The 23,274-nt window shown below is 35.7% G+C and overlaps 1 protein-coding gene across 13 annotated transcripts; it reads left to right on the forward strand.

The window, feature by feature from the left end:
- Positions 447-13,532, forward strand: LOC109843901. 13 transcript variants are annotated; one of them, XM_020412861.1, is made up of 5 exons: positions 447-4,016; positions 4,166-6,596; positions 7,852-8,652; positions 8,729-10,941; positions 12,642-13,532. In XM_020412861.1, the coding sequence occupies exon 1, from the start codon at positions 841-843 to the stop codon at positions 3,535-3,537; it is 2,697 nt and encodes an 898-aa protein (XP_020268450.1). In that variant the 5' UTR covers positions 447-840; the 3' UTR covers positions 3,538-4,016; positions 4,166-6,596; positions 7,852-8,652; positions 8,729-10,941; positions 12,642-13,532. The 13 variants fall into 13 exon arrangements, 11 of the variants coding, with proteins under 11 accessions (XP_020268450.1, XP_020268451.1, XP_020268453.1 ...); XM_020412862.1 differs by having other exon boundaries at positions 13,254-13,532; XM_020412864.1 differs by having other exon boundaries at positions 7,852-8,376; positions 8,529-8,652; positions 8,729-13,532.

The raw sequence follows: 23,274 nt of genomic DNA on the forward strand, positions 1-23,274 counted from the left end.
AAGCTAATTAACCTCTGGCTTCGCAGCTAATGAATAACCTGAACTCATGCAAACAAAAAGAAGAGATCACATAATCACCGAAATAATTTCAGTGAGTTGGAAACGAAATGCTACATTTAGCTTATAATAACATTCTGAGGATTAGTGATTAAGAATTTAAACACCGCAAATAGAAAGGTTATTTCTTTTCTCGTTAATTACAATCCAAATTTCCACCAAAATATATGACTTAAAAGTTTCCGGAGCCCACTGAAAAAAACCGAAGCCTTCGTCTCCTTCACTACATAATTTGCTACTACCAACCCAAAACCGAGAACGAAAAGTTCAATTCTTTATAATGGAATCGAACGAGCTCGATCGGAGGAGAAGATGAAGAGGCGGGAGCTTATCTTCAACGAACCCTGATCTGATTCAAAACAGACAAAAAAAAAAAAAAAAACGAAGAGGCGGGAGCTCGCCGCAGCAGCGTGAGTCCTTACGGTTCCGCCCCAGACGATGACTGCAGTCGACCAACGTTTTCGGGTTTTGGTTTTGGGATGACGGAAAGAAATGAGGAGGCCGAAGGGTTCTGCAGGTTCTGCTTCTTAACGGGTTCGGTTACTTTACACAAATACTCACCCGAAAATCACTAACCATCAACTATGTAAACATTCCCTCCTCTCTTCCTCTCAAAACAAAAGGGAAAAAAAAAATGGAAAGAACTGATTCATCAATTCCTCCCATAATAATCTCCACCGAATTTCTTCTAAATTTACTCAATAATTACCAAATGAATGCAATCCCTAAATCAACTCCTTCTCTTTTTTTTCTCAATCTCTCCTCTTCTTCATCTTCAATCCAATGGAGAGCGCTCCCTTATTCCCTGCCCTCACTTCATCATCATCCTCCTCCTCCTTTCACTCCGCTGCCCTATCCTTCACCCTATCCGATAACCAATCTCAACTGGACAATACTCATGTGCCCATTTCCCCATTTGCCGACCCTCCGATCCTCCCTTCGATGATTTCTCCATTGAGGCATTCCGTTGAACACCTTCAAGCCACTGTCCATTCTCATCAAACTTCCACCGATGACTATACTTCTGACGATACCACGTTTATGTCTCCTAGGATGAGGAGCTGTGATGTGTATATTGGGGTTTCTTCGTGTAAGAAGCGGCCTACGATGGTTCGGTTCGTTAGGTGGCTTCGGGCTGAGCTTGAGATGCAAGGCATTACTTGCTTTGTGATTGATCGAAGTCGGTGTAGAAGTGCTCATGATCATGGTGTTGCGAGGTCGGCGATGGATGTGGCTTCATTTGGGGTGGTGGTGGTCAATGAGAAATCGTTCTCGTGTCCTTATAGTATGGAGGAGATTCGATTCTTTTTGGAGAAGAAGAAGTTGGTACCAATATTCTTTGGGCTTGCTCAAGTTGAATGCATTCCTAGAGATATCATTGAAAAGAGAGGGGATGTATGGGAGAGAGATGGGGGTAGGTTATGGGAGGTATGTGGTGATCTGGAAGTTGAATGGAGGGAGGCTATAAATGGGATTTCACGGCTGAATTTAAAGTTGGAGGCTAATGCTAGTAATTTGAGGGATTGTGTATCGGAGGCTGTGGTTATTTTTGGATCGGGGTTGGGGAGGAGGAGAGTAGTGGAGAGGGTGAAGAGTTGGAGGAATATGGCGGCTGAGGAGTTTCCTTTCCCTCGAAATTCTAGTTTTGTTGGTAGAAGCAAAGAGCTTCTTGAGCTCGAGTTGCTATTGTTTAGAGATGTTGAAGGAAAAGACGAAGAGAGTAGAAATCGAAGAAGGCAAAGAATGGCTGAGGTGGTGATGAGAGAAAGAGTTGTGAAAGAATCTGAGGAGAGGAGGAGAAAGGGCAAAGAGACATTAGTGCAGAAAGAGTATGTGGAGGAGATCAAAGCACAAGGCGAACCAAGAAAAGTAAAGTTAGAATATGGAAAGGGGATAGCATGTGTCTCCGGCGACTCTGGTATTGGAAAGACAGAGCTTTTACTAGAATATGCATATAGGTTTTCTCAGAGGTACAAGATGATTTTATGGGTCGGTGGAGAATCAAGGTATCTTCGTCATAATTATATGAAGCTACTTCCTCTTCTAGGAATCGACACGGATACGTTGAACAAGCTTTCTTCCGACAAGAAAGGGCCACAAAGCTTAGAAGACATAGAAGATGAGGCAATTAGAAGGGTAAGGAAGGAACTTTCACGGGACATCCCGTACCTACTAGTGATTGATAACTTAGAGGGGGAGAAGGATTGGTGGGATGGAAGGACAATAATGGGGCTGTTCCCTCGTTTTGGAGGGGCGACCCATGTTTTAATCTCTACCCGTTTGCCTCAAATCATGGATATCGAACCCATGAGGCTTTTGTACTTGTCTAGTGCAGAGGCAATGATTTTAATGAATAGAAGCACTGTTGATATTGGCATAGAAGATGCTGATGCACTAAGGATTCTCGAGGAGAAAGTAGGGAGACTTCCTTTTGGTCTAGCACTTGTAGGAGCTGTACTTTCTGAGTTTGCAATGAAACCATCAAAACTCGTTGATGCAATTAATAGTATGCCATACAAAGAAGTGACATGGAATAAAGGAGAAGATCTTATATTGAAGCGTAATCCTTTCCTCGGACAGTTATTGGAATTTTGCTTGTCATTATGCAATCAAGAATCAAATAAGTTAGCATTGCGGATAGTTCAAGCTAGTAGCTTATTTGCCCCTTCACCGATACCTATTCCAATTTTAACTTTGGCTGCTAAGGAGCCTTCAAGAGAGCATCAAAATTCTCGGTTTTGGTTGAAGTCTCAATGTATGTCTAAGTGCATGTGTATAGAAACACACTGTGAAAAAATTTCAGAGGTTGAGGTTTTGGCTATGCTCTTGAGATTGCGAATTGCTAAGTCTACTACTAAAATAGATCACATTTCTTTCCATGATATCCTTAAGTTGCATGCCTACAAAAAAGGCAATAGTGGAATTGCTCATTCAGTTGTGCGAGCAATAAAGTTTCAAGCATCCATCCCACAACACTCTGAGCATGTATGGGCTGCGTGTTTCTTACTCTTCAAATTTGATATTGATCATGAAATCATCAATATCTCAATTGATGATCTTCTATCATTCGTCGAGCAGTTTGTCCTCCCTCTTGCAATGCATAGTTTTATTACATACTTCCGTTGCAATGCTGTTTTAGAGCTTCTTCGCCTTGCTACAGAAAAATTTGAGGAACTAGAAAATTCTTTCCTGGATGAAGCCAATAATAACCATAGTAGTTCATCATGTTTAAGGAGTTCAGGTTCTATATCAACTTTACAATCTAACCCACTACTTTACCGGAAATTCGCACACTTGAGAGCGACTCTTTTAGAAACAAGGGCAAAGATTATGCTAAGAGGTGGCATATATGACATCGGAGAGAGACTTTGCAGAACAGCTGTCAGCATCAAGGAAGTTATTTATGGTTGGGAGCATCCAGAAACAGTGTCTTGTCGCGAAACCCTTGACAAATTTGTTACCCTTCAACGGACTTTTTAGTTCATTGTACTTTGTATAATTTTGTACTGTCAATTGCCAATAAGGCACCCTTAAATAGGCTGAGCTTCAGATCCTGCGTATAACTGGATTTGATTTAGAATTTTTTTCTTCATGCAAAGTTTGAAGATATATGGAATGCTAATTTTTCTATCAAGCTGATTCATTCGTCACATTTTTCATTATAAAACATTGATACCCAAATATCTAGTAATTTTGAACCGGATATGAGTTATGGATCTTTGTTAACTCAACTGGATCATATTCAACTTTTTTTGTTAAAGCTATTATAGATTTATTTTTTTCCTTTTATAGATAGTAAGTTGATTTCCTTTTTTACTTCAATTCCTTTAAAGTTCTTTCTTTTCTAGTCGAATCTTTTTCTTGAATTGGAATTGCTGCGGCTTGAAAGAACTTCAATTTTCTTTGTTTTCATGAAATTGAGGAGAGCATAGGAACATTCCTCCAGCTCACTCTTGAAGGTAATGCAATTGATAAAAAGAGTAAATTTGATTATTGTTGTTATTTTCTTCTCTCGTCCTTGGAGTAAAATCTGCACCATTTCATAGGAAGAAACTGCAACATGTTTTAAAGCAAACCTGATGTCAATTTTCTTCTTATCCTGAATTAGGAGTTACGTCTTGGAGTAAATGTAAGCTATAGTGTCTACGGCATTGTTGACGATGTGGAGCTTTTGGAGCGGCCGTAGGAATGCCACCTTAAAGGGAGAAGCCCATGCAGAGATAAGCCAGCAGAATCATCATAAATGACTCCCAACTTCTGAAGAAAGATCAAATAATTTCTTAATTGTTAAACATGCTCTCTAACTATTCATACACATATGTTTTGAATTACCTTTACCATTAGCATACGTTCTGTATGCTATATTTGTTCTGTTGTTTATTCCTTTGCTTGCATGTGTATGTATGTTTCTTTGCATATTGGCTTTAAAAATATCTTATCTTCATCAATATATAGGTAAATTGCACTAAATACAATATAGTTTCCCGCTTGTTGCACTTAAATACCACAAGTTGTATTTTGGTGCAAAAAAATACCATAGAGTTTCCAAATTTTGCACGTTACTACCATCGATCATGCAAATGTGAAAATTTCACCCGAATGTTTCTCTATATACTTACATGCTAATTATAGAGATAATATCTATTGAATTTTCTATTAAATTACCCAAATTTCTTTTTCGAACTTATCTTAACATTCAACTTTAAAATAGAGTTAAGATATTTCTAAATAAAATTTAAAAATATTATTAGTTAAAAAGCTCTAAAATTCGTATATAAGTGTCATAAAGAAACATTCTGGTGAAATTTTCCATGTTTGCGTGATCGATAGTAGTAACATGCAAATTTTGGGAACTTTATGGGTTTTTTTTGCACCAAAATACAATTGTGGTATATAAGTGCAACAAGCGGGAAACTGTATCGTATTTAAGTGCAATTTACCCCATATATTCCCTCATACTGACTGTTTTGTATTGAATCCATGCACACATTAATTGGTTCACGTGCTGTTTTTCTCTTTTCCACTCTTCTTGGAACTTAGAGGTCAGCGTAATCCACCATGAAAATTCCTCACGGTACTTCAGTAAAAGACCAGATTCAAACCAGTTACCTCCTTTGTGTCATTCATATCCCTACCAACTCTTCCTAGTTCATATAGATGCAAAAATGTTACGATATACATTTTAATGTTTGTTATGGAGCAAGGACCAAAAACTTCTTATACCGGGGTTGTTTTTAATTCCCTTATTTCGTGCAGACACGTATGTGTTCACACATGACAGGGCTTGTTCTCGCTAATCATTAAATGGAATGAGTAGTATCTGAGCTGAATGATATTTCAGTTTTCCTTTTGCTGCTTCTTTACTAATTCTTTTTTTCTCATTAAAGTTAATTGATGCACCTAATTGAGAGTACAAGATTTCTTTGCCTTATAATATTTTTCCAAATATATGTGGAGGTTAGTTTCCTGCATAGTCATTAACATGTTTGTAGAGCATTATAACCTGAACTGTCTGTCTGGAGAACGTTTAAATTTTTCAAGCTATTAAAAGAGTTTGATTACTTCCTTTTGTAGAACTTGCTTTTCTCAATTGTCTCATTATGATATCAGCTTTCATTGGTGTACTTAATAGTAAACTATATCTCCATATCAGCTTTCATTGGTGTATTTAATAGTAAATTATGTCTTCATCACTATCTTTTTCGCTCTTGGTCCATCATTTATCATCTTCTCAATTGCCTGTATTTGTCATCTTGAACATGACTAGACAACAGCCGCCTCTTGTTACACTGTGTAAATGTCTAAGAAATCAAATTTAATGACGTTTCAGCAATGGCAAAGACAGTTTCTTTTCTGGTAATGACATTTCTTAGATACTATATTCATTTGCTCGTTTAACTGGCGTGACGAATCTGTGTTTGTTCTGAGATGACTATGTATTAGACTTCCCAGATGCACTATGCATGTTCTTTCCTGTCCAACACTTACATGTGTGTAAATCAATATTTACCTTTAATATATGTATATGATGAAGAATTAAGGATGTGTAACCACAAGTTAATAGTTTGTTCTGAACTCATATCCATATTTTGACAAATATCTATAAAAAAATTTGTTCTGTGAAGTACGGATACAAAGCTAGATAGATCGCCGAATATTCAAAAGCATGTCCAAATATGCAAGATTGTTTATGAATGCAACTAATAATATATATAGTATTTCATAATGTGACAGAAAGAACTTTTTTACTGCATTATACATTGAACTTGACACATTGTTTTCTCGGAAAACATTGTTCTGACCAACAATATCTGGTCATTATCAGAATCTAGTCCAAATTCGAATCTATTTTTTTTATGAAACATGGATAAAGAGTTTACTATTCTGACAATATTTGTATCCATATCTGTTGATGCAGAGAGAAAAAGAAAAGAAAAAAAAACAAATCAGCTTAACACATGGAAGATGATGAGAGGAGGGACCTCCAACGTTCTTGCTGATGGAATTGAGCAACAACCTGTTAGAGGATGGTTTCCCCGGTAAGACCTCCGACTGTCAAGTTAGTATCCTCTAGTGTTTTAAAAAGCATCTGTCTAGTCTGTCTAGACGTACGCCTATGCTTAGGCAGTACTTAGGACGCCTACTTAGCGCCTAGGTCGGTACCTAGGCTGACCACTTATGTTCAGAGAATTTTTTGCCTAGGGGAGTGTGGTCTGCCTTCGTGGACTGCACCTTTTACATCTTGATCGTGATTTCCTCTATTGCAATCTCCACATCCTCTAACATCCTCCAAACTCCTCTAGCCTCCAAGTATGAACACCTTCTCTGCTTCCTCCAACCTTAAGCAAACCTCCTCCACCACCACTTAAACGAAGAATGAAATCCGCCTGTGCACCAGTCAGACGATGAAGTTTTCTATAACATTGGTATTTACTATTGATTATTATAATTAAAATTAAAAAAAAAAGGAAAACCACCTAGGCCTCCCCTAGGTTCCCACTTAGGTCCTAGGCTCTAGACCTCGGGTCTGACGCCTAGGACGCCTAGCGGTTTCTATAACCTCGGTATCCTCCTTTAAGAGAGAGCACGGACAATAGATAGTAGCGATATTAAAATCCTATCTCTCGAACCCCCTTATCTGACTACCGGACCCCCTATTTATATGTATTTACATGGGCAAATTAGGAAGAGATGAAATACACACGTCAACCTTTCATTGGCCGAGGTTGTTATGTAACAGAATCCCACCAAACCCAAATGAATTGTAACGACACTGGCCCCACTGAGCCAACGTTAGCCGAGCTCCAACTGGTCAAGCTTCACCGTGTTCTCCGAGCTGCTCATTTTGAACTCGCTGGTTGCTTCTCAGGTTGACTGTCAATTCGTTCTGAGCCTTCAGGGAGCATGTTGGTTGCTCATCATAGTGGATGAACTCTGAGACACTTGGCATTACCATCATTGGCTCTCTAGCTAACCCTGGTCATCTACACGACAATATCCATGCTACAAAAAAGAAAACAAATCAAATAATGTAGTATCAGTATCCACTCCCTATCATTCCGTTAGCACAGATATGAAGTATATATGTTGCACTTCTGACAAAAACCAACTATTTTGTAAATTATTCTAAAATTTAGGGTTTTTTTATATGAATAACAACCTGATATTATAGTTATATAAATGAAACATGCACATCTTCAGAAGGATTATGCATATGTTGTCCTGTCCTCATGTCTTGATTTTGGACAATCGTTATGTCTGACATCTTGTTCATGTTTTTTTATGTTTACCCAGAACTCGTCAACTGGATATCTTATTTGTTATGCAAGGGTGCATATCGCACCCTGCCTATGCGAGGAAACCATAACATCGTGACTGTCTCCCAAGTGTGCGGACCCAAATATGGGCCATGAACCACACAGCGAGGTTACGGTTCTTTTCCATGTGAAGTATGTATGTTGCACTTCTGAAGTATATATGTTGTACTTCTGACAAACAACCAACTAATTTGTAATGATTTTAGGTTTTTCTTTTGTGTATATGAAAAACAGCCCAAAATTATAGTCATATAAATGAAGCATGCATGTCTTCAGAAGGATAGTGCATATGTTGTCCTGTCCTTATGTCTTGATTTTGGACAATAGCCATGTCTGACGTCTTGTCCATGTTTTTTTAACCCGGAACTTCTTCATTTGGAAATCTTATATTATTTGTTATGCAAGGGTACATATCGCACACTGCCTATGCGAGGAAACCATGCCATCTTTGCCGTCTCCCGAGTGCGTGGACCCAATTATGGACCACGAACCACACAGAGAGGTTACGGTTCCTGTCCATGTCTCTTTGTCATAGGGAATTATTGCAAGATTCTAATCAATAGACTTTTGATGTAGTTCCTGGTTGCATGAGTTGAGTCTACACCAGTATTGTTTACCCATTAACTGCTTTGTTAATTTGCCTCAATCCCATAGGTTTCTCGAGAGAGCAAAAAACATTTCCATTGAGAATCAACACTGACACTAATAGAATTTCTGTTCTTGATAGTCTCCGATCTGACTGGAAAAGGCTTTGGATGACAGAGTGACCCCAATAATGGTGATAAGTACTGACACGAGACACTTATTTAGTTCATTACAGAAGATTTATCAAACTGATACTGTTGTTTTTTCAGTCTTGGACAATGTAAATGGCTTCTGGATTGAGTCAAGGATGGAAGGGCAGGCACTGACTTCCTCTGGGGGCTGACTTTCTATTTCCAGTTTAACATCAAATTGTCAAAACCTTAACTTTTGAGACATTTTAGATGCCCGCTTCCCTTAATGGTTTGTTTATTTTAGCAACACATTCTTAAATTATGAAAGGCGGTGAGTTTTTCTTATATGATTGATGAGATTAATTTTGATCATATAAGCTTCGCATTGTTCAAGTTTTCTGGCATGTTTCTAGGCTCTGTTGTTAAAAAATTGATGAGTTCAGTGACTGCTAGCTGGTCTTTATTTTAAGAAGTTTAGCTTGAATTTTATAAGCATTTGAATAGCAAAAAGACTGAAGCTAAAGGTTATTGTATTTATGTCATGACTGATTTGCCTGGAGGCCTCGACTATGGCATGGACATCACTAAAATGAGATATTTGTTTAAATGGGAGAAATCAACTTGTATGTATGTGTTTAAGCCATGGTTCTAATGAGGAGTTCTAGTTGTCATCGGATTGTACTTAACTAAGAAGGAAGACATTGATGACTTGACTTATCCAACGTAGCAACCTCCAAATTTAAAATGATTAACTACATGACTTAACTTTTTTAGTTGTGTGATTGGCGAATGTCTATGTTGTATGGACATGGATATGCCAGTATGGACATGATGCATTGATACATGTGCCAGACATTTATCCAACGTGTCATGCTTCCTGATATCAGTTAGGTAAAACAGTGTTTAGGAAAGTTTGCATATGGCAATGAGCATTTTTAGAATGATCAAAATGAGGAACATTCTGCAGTCGACAGAAACTAGTATTGCAGAGACACTTTTAGACCCTACCTTTGATTTGCATAATTTAAATACACATCGAACAAGTCATATAATCATGGACACACTGTACACATTGACAAAGGACATTGAAATTTAAGCAATATTAGAAGAAAAACCTCAGAGTCTGTGGACAAACTAAATAGAAGATTCATAATTTGTGCATGACGGGTACTATGTGTCTGTCTTGTTGACGTTAAAAAAATTGCTAGTAAATTATATGGTTACTTATCATCTTGCCTTCATGGGTACCTTCTAGCAGAGAATGTAAAGATAGAAATTAACCCATGCTTTTTCTTTTTTGAATATTCGTACGAAATAGCACTTAAACATCACATTGGCCCCTAGTCCAAGTCTGCACTAAAGAATCAGTTCATACAGAACCTTCGTGGGAGGGTCATCCTTCTCAATCTTGCTCTTTACTGTTTAACACCATTATACTTCGATGGGGAAGTGAAACTGTATATCTAGGAATTCGATAATCTAGGCAAGCGTAGAATGAAAATTATTTCATCATAATAATTTCACCATTAATGTTCCCTACCACATTTTCTTTTCTTCGGAATAATTTTTTGATGGCCACCAAGTTCGAAGGGTCTAACTCCGTATGCAGGAACTTAATAATCTAGGCAAGTGTAGAATGAAAATTATTTCATTGTAATAATTTCACCGATAATGTTCCCTGCCACATTTTCTTTTCTTTGGAATAATTGTTTGGTGGCCACAAAATTTGAAGGGTCTAACTCTATATGTTTACATGTCCATGGATAGATAGAGCAATGTTTCCATCCTTCTTGAACCTCATTCATCGCTATGACTAACGCAGTTAGCTTTTTCATTCGTGCTGACTACTATTTTGTGGAATTAGAATATTTGTACTGTAGTACACCAAGTTTTGCCACAGATAATGCTGGCAGTAAATACTATGTATGACTTCTTCCATCTTCAACCAGGTTTTAAAGCATTTGAACTATAAAATTAGATTTTAATCTTCGGTCGCTAGCATGCTAAGTAACCTTTTAAAGCAAGAGTACTTTTATTATACCCCATGCGCATTCTTGACATGAGTAAGCAGTTCTACGTCATTCTATTTTGTTTCTTAATACCAGTAGTACCACTGACACCACTTTAGTTCCTTTTTTTCAGTCGTAGATATCCTGGAACTCCAAAACTATGTTTGAGATATGCAGTTTTCTTCCTGTGGAAGTAGTTACATCTTACTTTATCCTCGCCGCACATTTTCTTTTTTTTTCTTTTTTTTTCCCTTTTATGATAGTTGCAGTGGGACTTTAATCTTGCTGTGGTGCATCAATGCCATCTAACGGAATTACCAGCTATAGATGACAATGCAATTGGTAAGCTTGTATGTGAGTCAACCACTATTCTTCATGTGTTTGTGATATGTTAAAAATTACAAATGTTGGAAGGCAAAGCATCTGAAAGAATCTATAGCTGGCCTTTTCTTAGAATCATGAGTACAAGGCACAAAAATGGAGGCTTTACTCACTAGAAGTTCTCCTGTGATGATAAATGATTAAATGTGGTATTTTAACAGTGACTAAGTCTCCATAGAAATGGTGGAAGATATATTCCATATTAACCTTTCAACATCAAGACCTTCACTGGATTAATGGTGTTCCTACCTTTTCTTTTTCTTTTTTCTTTTCTTTTTTTTTTCCGAATCAGAACTTAGTCTGATCCATATGTTAATAAATTTAATCACTTAATGTCTAATGTATTTTTACTTGTTCCTTTTTTATTGTCATAAACAAAAAAAAATTTTGATAACTGAGCCCGGAATTGAACCCAAGACCGTGAGAGTCATATTGGAATATCCCAACCATCCGATTCACCTGCAGTAGGTATTATAAACAAAAGCTTCAATATTAGTATGGCCTATATAAACACTGCTTGGTCAAAAAAAAAAATTTAATATGACTAGAATATGATTTCGCAAAGGAGATGAACAATAAGAGAACTGCTGGATCCATGTCTTTTTTTTAAAGTTGATTCATGGAAGTTGTACATATGAAGTTACCCGGTCAATATTAATGCTTCAACTTGGGGACAATTCATGGGAAAAAGTACACCCAGCGATATCAACCAATTGCAAGTGGTTTAAGTAAAACGAACTTACAAGATATACAAGATAATCCATGTACTGCAATCTGTTCATAGCAATGAATAAATTATTCTGATTTTTTTTTTTTTTGTTGGTCCAGAACTTTGAAGATTTAAGGATGTTATAAGACCGCCCCGAACCCTTTTAATAGACAAATGATGTATGTTGGTTACACTAAAAATAGATTGCTTCTGCATATAATAGTTCATCTTTTTAACTTAACGAGCTCAAGAGATTTATTGTGTTCTTTTCTTCTGGATTGCGGAGGTACTTTTCTACGACTCTAGTCATAGAATTTAAATTCAGCAATTCGACCCTCGTCTAGCTGAGTTATCATATGTTCACTTAGTAGTTATCTAGTTGTGAATCACAACAGCTTGGCGTAAACTTCATATTTATATGGCAGTCATTTTAACCAACTTATATATTAATAAGTATTAAACTACTGTAGCAAATCTGTGGTGTTGCTCTTTCCAACTTTAGAGAAACAATTCCAGGCTCCAGTTTGCTTGTGAATAGAATGCCTATATACACATTCCCTTGTCAACAATAATGGGTTAAAAAACTTTGTATAAAGATTGGTTTATTCGTGTCCTTTTTTATTGTGATTTTATGGGACAAACCATGGAAGTCACAAAGAAACCTATGAAGAAAAGTAAAAGATGGTCAAGACTTGTTGATATTAGAATTCTTATTTACTAGAAAATTTCTTAATAGTTTTACTGTAAAGTAAAAATTATTAGTTCTAATATTTCGAGGATATCATATTGTATAACATCAAGGTGATGACAATCTAACACTATCGAGATATTTATATATGAGAAATGTGACTTATATATTTGATAAAATCGCAAGGTGAATATAAGTATTTTAGTTTATTCTGAATCTCGCTGTCACCTGATTCTTCTTTTTTGTTTTTTTGTTTTTAACCAGAAGAAGAGGAAGGCCATGCCTTCTCCGTGAAAATTTGGAGTAACATTGTCTCTTACTTTTTGGTGCCTTAGCAAACCCAGGATTTGGATTGGCACCGTCTTGGACCTTCTGTTGAGCTGGGAAATTGAAGGAAACACACATTAATTCTCTAGTTTTCAGAAACTGTGATCTGAAATAGCTCTACTAAACAATAACACAAAAGTATTCTTTGTACACAGATTAACAAGCATATGAATCTTTAATTATGAAATCAGTCACTTTATTTACATTAGATGGCTTGGTTCTTAATCTCTGTTGTATGCGGGTTATCCCTGAATCTCCCTTTTGTAAAACCAAAGAACATGATATATTGAGTGATTAAGATAGAGGAAATATATAGTAATATTATACCTATTTATCACTTGGTAAAGATCTAAGAGGTGTAAACAGGCATTTGATTATTAAAGGACTATACCATAGTGTAGCTATACTCAAGTTGTAGTATGTCTTTTCAGTATCTAATTTATATGAAAGGAAATTCCTATTATATGTGAATCTAAGGAAAACATAAGTGAAAACTAAGCGCTAAAAGGTGCTGTTTTTCTTATTTATTTATTTATTTTCTTTCTGCAGTTACTCTGAAGAATGGGTGGATGGAAGCTGAGGAATTGCGCGAGACGTTGTGCATCTTGACCGTGGCTTTCTTGAGAAACCTTCTGTATCGTGAGGAGTTCTTCCCTCGCAAAATGTATGTAGTTGGAATAAACATAGTGTTTGTTGTTGAGGTGGAAGCATCTTTTAGTGTTCATGGACTCTCTTGGTCTGTCCTCTACAGAGTTTGCATAAATTTTGTGAAGACATCTTTTCCCGTCTTTGTCATGAAAGAAAGTGTGCCTTAAAGAGGGTCGTACATTAAAAGTCATCAGGTACAGCAATTTGGTGCGAAAATTTTCCCAACAAAACAATTCCTGTGATAAGCTCTGTTTTGTTTTGGACTATGATGCAAAAGAAGTAACATTGCCGTCCTTGTGACCAAAGAATCAACAAAATGCGCAGGAGGCTTCAAATTGTATCAAAGGTTTTACTCCTTTTCCACCCCTCCCTCTTCTGTAAGAAGCAGAATTTGTGGATGCAGGAGGGGAATGCTATGCACCAGAACTATTTAAAATTCCCTAACATTTGCATCCACACATTACCCCCACGAAACATTGTTCAGCAAACCTTCAGCAAACCTTGAAGCTTCAAGGAACAACAGATGCGCGCGGTTACACTTGAAGCTTCAAGGCACAGCAGATGTGCACAGTTACTGACTCGTTTATTAAAGCAGCTAACAATACAACTTGAATTAACTTCACAATATTGCTCAAAACCATCAGAGCTCCGTGTGTGTATAGGTGAACTTATGTCAACTTAAATGGATAAGACGCATTTGTCCACCAAACTTGTATATATATGTGTGTGTGTGTGAACTTATGTCAACTTAAGTGGATAAGAGTAAGAGGTCTTTGTCCACCAAACTTTCTATCCACTTATATATATACTCTTCATATCTTGTATGGATCCTTAGGTATCATCTCTTCATATCTTGTATGGATCCTTAGGTATCATCAATGGATAGGAAGTTTGGTGGATGGTCCACTTAAGTTGACATAAGAATTTCTCGATATATATGTTCTTAATAAATTTGTTTTGTTGGAACAAAATATATTTTCATGATTAAAAAAAAAACAAGCAACCTTTACTTCCAAGACACATGACCTCTTTTTAATTGGCCCCACATCCTCCTATGATGTAAAAAATACATCAATTCTAGCCCAATGCAAACCAAATATGAACTTGTGTATCTAGACTCAAATAACAAAATACTTCCCTTCCTCACAAAACAAAAGAGAAAAAGAAAATCTAAACCACAAAAGGAAATAGTAAAGAGTAAAACCCTCAAACTCTCAACAAATCCTAAAAAAGACCCACAACATACAAAAAAGCAACGCGTAGCCAAGACAAGCGATAAGAAAAGGAAAGGCTCATGTGGCAATTAACTACTAATAATGGCAACAAAGAGACTAAAGTAAAAAAAAAAAAAAAATCCTAGAGGGGAGAGGATTTAAACGGGGAAGGTGAGGAGTCACACTCTCCTCCTTTGGAAACGGGGAGACACATGGATCATGCTTTTCGATTTGGTTAACGTGGGAGAGTAGAAATAACCAAAGAGATTCGGATGCTCCTCATTATTTTTCTGTGGTTTTTTCTGTATAAACCCAAATCTTTGCCCTAATTTATTTTTCAACCCACTTTCTCTCGAAATCAGTTTCAAATACAAAATAACATACTGATCTATTTTACACGTGTCATTCGTTAGTGTTTTCGCTATTTTTTGTCTAATTAACTATGTTTATGTTTAAGTTGCTATATTTTTAATGTAAGTCGAAATGTTCTTCATTAAATTGCATCAAAATTTAAATTAAATATTTAAAATAGTACATAGTAATTTTAACTATTGAAAGCTTTTCCCGAACTCGTGCTTTTAAAGGAGGTATGATTTTTATTTTCCTTATTTTTTTATAATTTTGAGTTATAACATACTCCCTTAAAAAGTACGAGTTTAGGGAAAAATATTTATAACTAATATTACCCTTAGATTTTTTAAATATTATATTATTATCCTAATCTATTCTAATTATCTTATCTTCTTTGAATTGGTAATAAAATGATTTATTCTGATCATAATAAGACTTAACATGTTATTGGATAAAATAGATACGTTTCATATAATTCAAATCATTTACTTATTTCAGTTCGTAGAGAAATCTAAAAGACATATGCTAGCCAGCACCTAAAAGTTTTTGGACTTTGTAAAAAATATTCTCCAAATTTTTTAAATTACAAAAACACCCCTACAAATTTAAAATTTTATTAAAGCATTTTGAAAATTTTAAATTTTACTTATCTCAATTCAGTGAGAAATCTTAAAATATATGCTAACCAAAAAATGAAAGTTTTTTACTTTGGAGAAAATATCTTATAAGTTTTAAAATTTACAAAAATAGACCTAAAAATTTAAAATTTATAAAAAAACACCTTGAAAATGTCAAACTTATAAACATATTAAAACCTACAAATAACACAAACAACCCCCAAAAATTTATAAAATTTACAATACACACTCTGAACTTTTTACAAATTACAAAATAAAACCCTCAAAATTATAAAATTTATAAAATCCTGATAATTTCTGATCTAACAATACATTAAAAATATAAGAATTATAAATATTTTCTACATAATTTATAATTTATAAAAACAACCTTAAAGTATTAAAATTATAAACAAACGTTTAAAATTCAAAATTTACAAAAAAACACACTGAAAATTTCAAATTCATTAGTAAATTGAAAGCATAGGAAGTATTAATAGTCTATAAAGAATTTACAATCTGTAGAAAATGCCTATAAGTTAAAAAAATTACAAAACTCCTTAAAATTCATAATTTTCAAAAAAAACTCCATAGAATTTCTAACCTATATACACTAAAATAAATATGCAAAATACTAACAACCCCTAGAAAATTAAAATTTTACAAAAATTATCATACACATTTTAAAAGTATAGATTTAGGAAAAACTTTTCATGGTAAATATTACTCATAACTTTTTTAAAAAGAACATAACTAATTAAAAATCTATTAAACTTGAAATTTATAAAAAAATACCCTTAAAGTTTAGTACATTGCAAATTATCCCAATAAAGTTTGAAAATTTTTAATAATTTTTTTATATTTCCTTGATTTCAATGTAATGTTTAATAGTTTTACGTATTAATAAATTATAAATTTTAGAGTGATTTTTTAAAACTTTTTAAAACTTTTGAGGTTGTTTATTTTGTAGTTTTCTAAATTTTCATTGTGTTTTTAGTCTAATGCACATATACATCAATTAATGATAATATTAAAGAATAAGTCGTTCTTACGATTATTAGACCATAGTTAAGTATGCACATCACTATTCCTAGACAGTATAGTTTATATATGTAAAAAATTTCAGACAATCTATGTAGTGGTTAAAAAGATATTGACTTTAATGTACTATTTTTTTACAAATTATATTTAATGTGAACCCACCATATAATTTTGATTGTGGTCATTATAATTTTAATATGTTTGAGTAATTGACTATATACGTATATAGACCATAGGTTACTTTACTTTCTCACATGAACTAACATTTGGTGCTTAATAATTTAAATTATTACTTTTAAATTCAATATAAAGAGGAGCTCTAATAACATTTATTTATTTATTTACAGCATAATACAATCTCAATTCCTATTTTTTGCTGGAGATTTATTCCATAGTTACGTGTATCAAATTAGTAACTAAAATAATAATTATTTATGTTTAAATTAGGATGATTGTAGTTGGTCACTCACTATGAAATTTTTATGAATATATATACCTTACTTTCTATAGCTATTTGCACTGTCAATGTATATTTTATAAATTAGTTATTAATTTGACATATTAAATTACTTTTCTTTGTAGAAATTTTTTCTTTGACTTTTAGACTGAGTAATCACTATATCATCATTCTAATATTAAAAAGACTTCACTCTAAATGACTTCTAGCCAATGTTTGAGTTACACTGAAGTATATACTATTGTTACTATGTGTATATATTTTTTTTAAAAATCATGTCAACACTTTTTAAATAGAAGAGAATATTCTAACATCTGATATTATAAAAATTAAATATGGCTAATTGAATGATTAGTAAAAGAGAACATACATCAGAAAAGTGTGAATAATAAGATAAAGAGGAAATGTAATGGCATTGCCAATTGTACTACAAATAGCAAACTATAATGTAAAGTTAACCTATTTTGTAGAGCCTAACTACTGGCTATAAGCATTGATATTTCCATATATATACTTTATAATTTATTTAAAAGGGTCATATAATCTTATATAATAAAATTAATTTAATATTAAATAGTAATATCATTATAATAATATCATTATTAGGAAAAATTCTTCGCGAATCAATATGCTCTTTACGATATATAAGTTATGCACTCTAAATTTTTGTGTCTTTTATAGAGCAAAAAAGTTTGAATACGAGCTTCTAACATGTTGCTCTCATAACAACAAAATCCACTTAGGAGATATGAATATTCTAGATGAGTTATGTATCCTATATACAATACAATTGTCCTAGACAAGTGAGTTATAATAATATTTTTTATTCACATCGTCTGGGGTAAGATTTAATAGGGACCTTGCATCAAAGTAAAAATAAAATTTTATATTTAGAGCACATGCGAAATATATCATAATCTCCTTGTTCTAATTTCGTAAGAAAATAATTCTTCATACTTTCAATTCTACTTCTATGATACAGAGAATGAGCTATAAAATTGAATGAGAATATTAGATAGTATAAATATGAGCGAAACATCAACAAAAAGTTAATATGAATATAAGTCAAACTACAACTAAAAGTTTAATGAACATATTACAAGTAAATTCATATGCAAAATTCTTTTGCGAATTGAATGATCACCTATCTTTTGAAGACTTCAAGATACTAATAAATAGAGATGTTGTACTAAATTAATGTGTTTATAACTCACAATGGTAGAACACTTAGCCACAGTCTAGGTTGAAGGAAAAATATTTTACTTAAGAGAGAGTATTGAGTTGATGATCAATCTCACAATAAAAAACTTTATTTTTTTTTATTTTTACTCTATTTTTATTAATTTAAATAATCATGATATTCAATCACGTGCATTGCACGTGCATCTCAACTAGTATATATATATATATATATATATATACACACACACACACACACACACACACACACACACACACACACACACACACACACACACACACACACACACACACACACACACACACACACACACACACACACACACACACACACACACACACACACACACACACACACACACACACACACACACACACACACACACACACACACACACACACACACACACACACACACACACACACACACACACACACACACACACACACACACACACACACATATATATCTATATATATATATATATATAGGGAGAGGTTCTAATAAAAACCTAGAGAACTAAAAACCAATCCTAACCCTCCAATCTATCTAATCCAATGGCCTACATTTCGATGGCGGAATTGTAAATATAGACAAATTTAATACACATCATTAATGTGAAAAGGGTAAAATTGGAACAATTAATTACATAGTTCTCCATTTCCCCATGCAACTCTCTCTCTCTCTCCAAAATCACAGCAGCTCTTTCCTCTCACGTTCTCCTCTCTCTCTCTCTCCTCCATTTCCCAAAAGCTTGAACCAGTCCCCTCTCTCTTCCTCTCTCTCACCACCACAAACACCACTAACTCCTCACTGAGCTCCTCCAACTCCACTGCCCCTGAGCTCCCTCCGACGAACCGAAGCCGCTCTGACGAACCGAAGACGCTCCCTCAGACCCGACGCCGTCAACCTCCTCTTCATCTCCTTCGCCACCTTCAAACAACCCAGATCCGAGCTCCTCCCATCCAAGCTTTCGCTGGAGTGAATCTGGATTCACTCCATTGAATCTGGATTATATTGAAGCTCGATTCATTGGAGTGAATCCAGATTCACTGAATTGAATCCAGATTTAGTGGACTGAAACTCGTTATCAAACAATAGCAAATCTGCAAAAATAAAAAACAAAAAGGAATAAGAAACTTATGGTAAAAAACAAGCTATAAAATTTTAAACCATGATAAGATTTCACATTTTACAGCAAAAAGTTACGATTTTTATGGTAAAAACAAACACCTCACATAACTGAATCTGGATTCACTACAGTGAATCTAGATTCACTCATGCGTTTATTTCTTCAAAATTACAGCACATGCATTTATTTCATTTTATGGTAAAAAACAAACACCTCACATAACTGAATCTGGATTCACTGCAGTGAATCTAGATTCACTCATGCGTTTATTTCTTCAAAATTACAGCACATGCATTTATTTCTTCAACAATTCATTAAAAATCATCCTAACCATCCAAGCTTTCGCTGAAGTGAATCTGGATTCACTCCAGGGAATCTGGATTCACTCCAGGGAATCTGGATTCACTCCAGGGAATCTGGATTCACTCCAGGGAATCTGGATTCACTCCAGGGAATCTGGATTCACTCCAGGGAATCTGGATTCACTCCAGGGAATCTGGATTCACTCCAGTGAATCTGGATTAACTCCAGTGAATCTGGATTATATTGAAGAATAAGAAACTTATGGTAAAAAACAAGCTATAAAATTTTAAACCATGAAAAGATTTCACCTTTTACAGCAAAAAATTACGCTTTTTATGGTAAAAAACAAACAACTCACATACTGAATCTAGATTCACTGCAGTGAATCTAGATTCACTTATGCGTGTCTTCGTTTTTCAACTGGTTTCTTCAAAAAACAAAAAAGATCTGGGTTGTTTGAAGGTGGCGAAGGAGATGGAGAGGAGGTTGACGGCGTCGGGTCTGAGGGAGGGGCGTCGGTTCGTCAGAGGGCAGCGAGGAAGGCTGTGGGCGACGAGCGGTGAACGACGTTGGGTGCTGGTGGTTCTCAGGGTGTCGGAGGGAGCTCAGGGGCAGTGGAGTTGGAGGAGCTCGGTGAGGAGTTGGTGGTGTTTGTGATGGTGAGAGAGAGGAAGAGAGAGGGGGCTGGCAAGCTTTTGGGAAATGGAGGAGAGAGAGAGAGAGGAGAACGTGAGAGGATTGGTTTTTAGTGTTCAAGCTTTTGGGAAATGGAGTAGCATTAATTACCTCTCTTTAGTGGGCTGTTTATTTTACCTTATTACCCTTATGCAGCTTTAATCTCAGCCATTGGATGAATCTAGATCCAATGGAGAGGAGAGTTTTTAGTTTTTAGGATAGTGAGGTTTACAAACCATGATGTGGCATCGCAAGCTAGGCCACATGTCAGAACGAGGCTTGAAGGTTCTCTCCGATCAGAAACTGCTTCCTGGACTTAATTCGGTAGCTCTTCCATTTTGCGAGCATTGTGTTACAAGCAAGCAGCATCGACTGAAGTTCAACACATCGAGTTCTAGAAGCAAGGCTATTCTGGAACTGGTTCATTCTGATGTATGGCAAGCACCAGTTACATTCTTAGGAGGAGTAAAGTACTTTGTGTCCTTTATTGATGATTACTCCAGGAGATGTTGGGTGTATCCTATCAAGAAGAAGGCGGATGTGTTCTCAGTCTTTAAAGCCTACAAAGCGCGGGTCGAGCTTGAATCTGAGAAGAAGATCAAGTGCTTAAGGTCAGATAATGGAGGAGAATACACAGACGGTGAATTCCTAGCATTCTGCAAGCATGAAGGCATCAAAAGACAATTCAGTACGGCTTATACTCCTCAACAAAATGGAGTGGCGGAGCGGATGAACAGAACTCTGTTGGAAAGAACAAGAGCTATGTTGGCTACTGCAAATCTGGAAAAAGTCTTTTGGGCGGAAGCAGTAAAAACCGCCTGTTATGTGGTGAATCGATCTCCATCAACTGCAATACAATTGAAGACGCCGATGGAGATGTGGACTGGCAAGCCAGCTGATTATTCCAACCTCCATATATTTGGAAGTCCAGTGTACGTAATGTACAATGCCCAAGAAATTACAAAGCTGGATTCAAAATCCAGAAAATGCATATTCTTGGGGTATGCTGATGGAGTAAAGGGGTATCGCCTGTGGGATCCCACTACCCGCAAGGTTATCATCAGCAGAGATGTTATCTTTGTAGAGAACCAACTACAAAGTGAAGAGAAAGAAAGCAGTTCGAGGAAGGACTCAGAGACTGTAGCTGTTCAGGTAGAAGATAATCCGAATTCTTCTGAAGCGACACCGGAGCATGATGTACAAGAACCAGTCGAGGCCGAGGCTCCAGAAGTTCGAAGGTCAACTCGTGAGAGAAGACCACCGACTTGGCACTCGGAGTATATTACGGAGAGTAATGTTGCATACTGTCTTCTAACAGAAGATGGAGAGCCATCAACTTTTCATGAAGCTATAAATGGCACAGATGCATCTTTGTGGATGGCAGCATTGCAGGAAGAAATTGAAGCTCTCCATAAGAACAAGACTTGGGAACTTGTGTCACTGCCACAAGGAAGAAAGACCATTGGAAACAAATGGGTCTACAAGATCAAGCGAAATGGCGATGATCAAGTGGAGCGGTATCGTGCTAGATTGGTGGTAAAAGGATATGCTCAGAAAGAAGGTATTGATTTTAATGAAATATTTTCTCCTGTAGTGCGACTAACAACAGTCCGAATAGTCCTGATTATGAGCGCTATATTTGACTTACATCTAGAGCAGCTAGATGTGAAAACAGCATTTCTTCATGGAGATCTTGAAGAAGAAATTTACATGCTCCAACCAGAAAGTTTTAAAGAAAAAGTGAAAGAAAACTTAGTTTACAGATTGAACAATTCTCTGTACGGTCTAAAACAGGTGCCGAGATGTTGGTACAATAGATTTGATTCATTCATCATGAGCCTTGGATACAACAGACTTAATTCAGACCCTTGTGCATATTTCAAGAGGTTTGGTGAAAATAACTTTGTTATCTTATTGTTGTATGTTGACGACATGTTGGTTGCAGGCCCCAACAAAGATCGTATCAAAGAATTAAAGGCTCAGTTGGCTAGGGAATTTGAAATGAAGGATTTAGGATCTGCAAACAAGATTCTAGGGATGCAAATTTACCGAGACAGAATTAATAGGAAGATTTGGCTTTCTTAGAAGAACTATTTGAAGAAAATCTTGCGACGCTTTAACATGCAAGATTGTAAGTCAATTTCTACCCCACTTCCTGTTAATTTCAAGTTATCCTCCAGTATGAGTCCTAGCAGTGAAGAAGAGAGGATGGAGATGTCTCGAGTGCCGTATGCATCAGCAGTGGGAAGCTTAATGTTCGCGATGATTTGTACAAGACCAGACATTGCACAAGCAGTGGGAGTGGTTAGTCGATACATGGCGAATCCTGGTAAAGAGCATTGGAATGCTGTAAAGAGGGTTCTAAGATACATTCAAGGAACCTCAAATGTTGCATTATGTTATGGGGGATCTGATTTTATTGTCAGTGGATATGTTGATTCTGATTATGCAGGTGATCGTGATAATAGCAAATCCACCACAGGTTATGTGTTTGCACTTGCTGGCGGAGCTGTAAGCTGGGTTTCAAAACTGCAGTCAGTTGTGGCTACTTCAACAACAGAAGCAGAGTATGTAGCAGCTACACAAGCCAGTAAAGAAGCGATGTGGTTGAAGATGGTGCTGGGGGAACTCGGCCATAAACAAAAGAAGATATCTTTATTTTATGACAGTCAGAGTGCTTTGCATTTGGCAAGAAATCCAGCCTTTCATTCAAAGACCAAACACATTCGAGTTCAGTATCACTTTGTTCGTGAGAAAGTGGAAGAATGAACAGTGGATATGCAGAAAATTCACACCAAAGACAACCTAGCAGATTTTTTGACAAAAGCAGTCCATACTGACAATTTTATTCTGTATCGATCCTCTTGTGGTCTGTCAGTGACGTAAAGCAACATGAAGATGGCAAGATAGGAAGAATGATGTGAAGATATG

The sequence above is a fragment of the Asparagus officinalis genome, chromosome 5 (assembly GCF_001876935.1).
Source record: "Asparagus officinalis chromosome 5, Aspof.V1, whole genome shotgun sequence".
In the NCBI taxonomy this organism is placed as follows: domain Eukaryota; kingdom Viridiplantae; phylum Streptophyta; class Magnoliopsida; order Asparagales; family Asparagaceae; genus Asparagus; species Asparagus officinalis.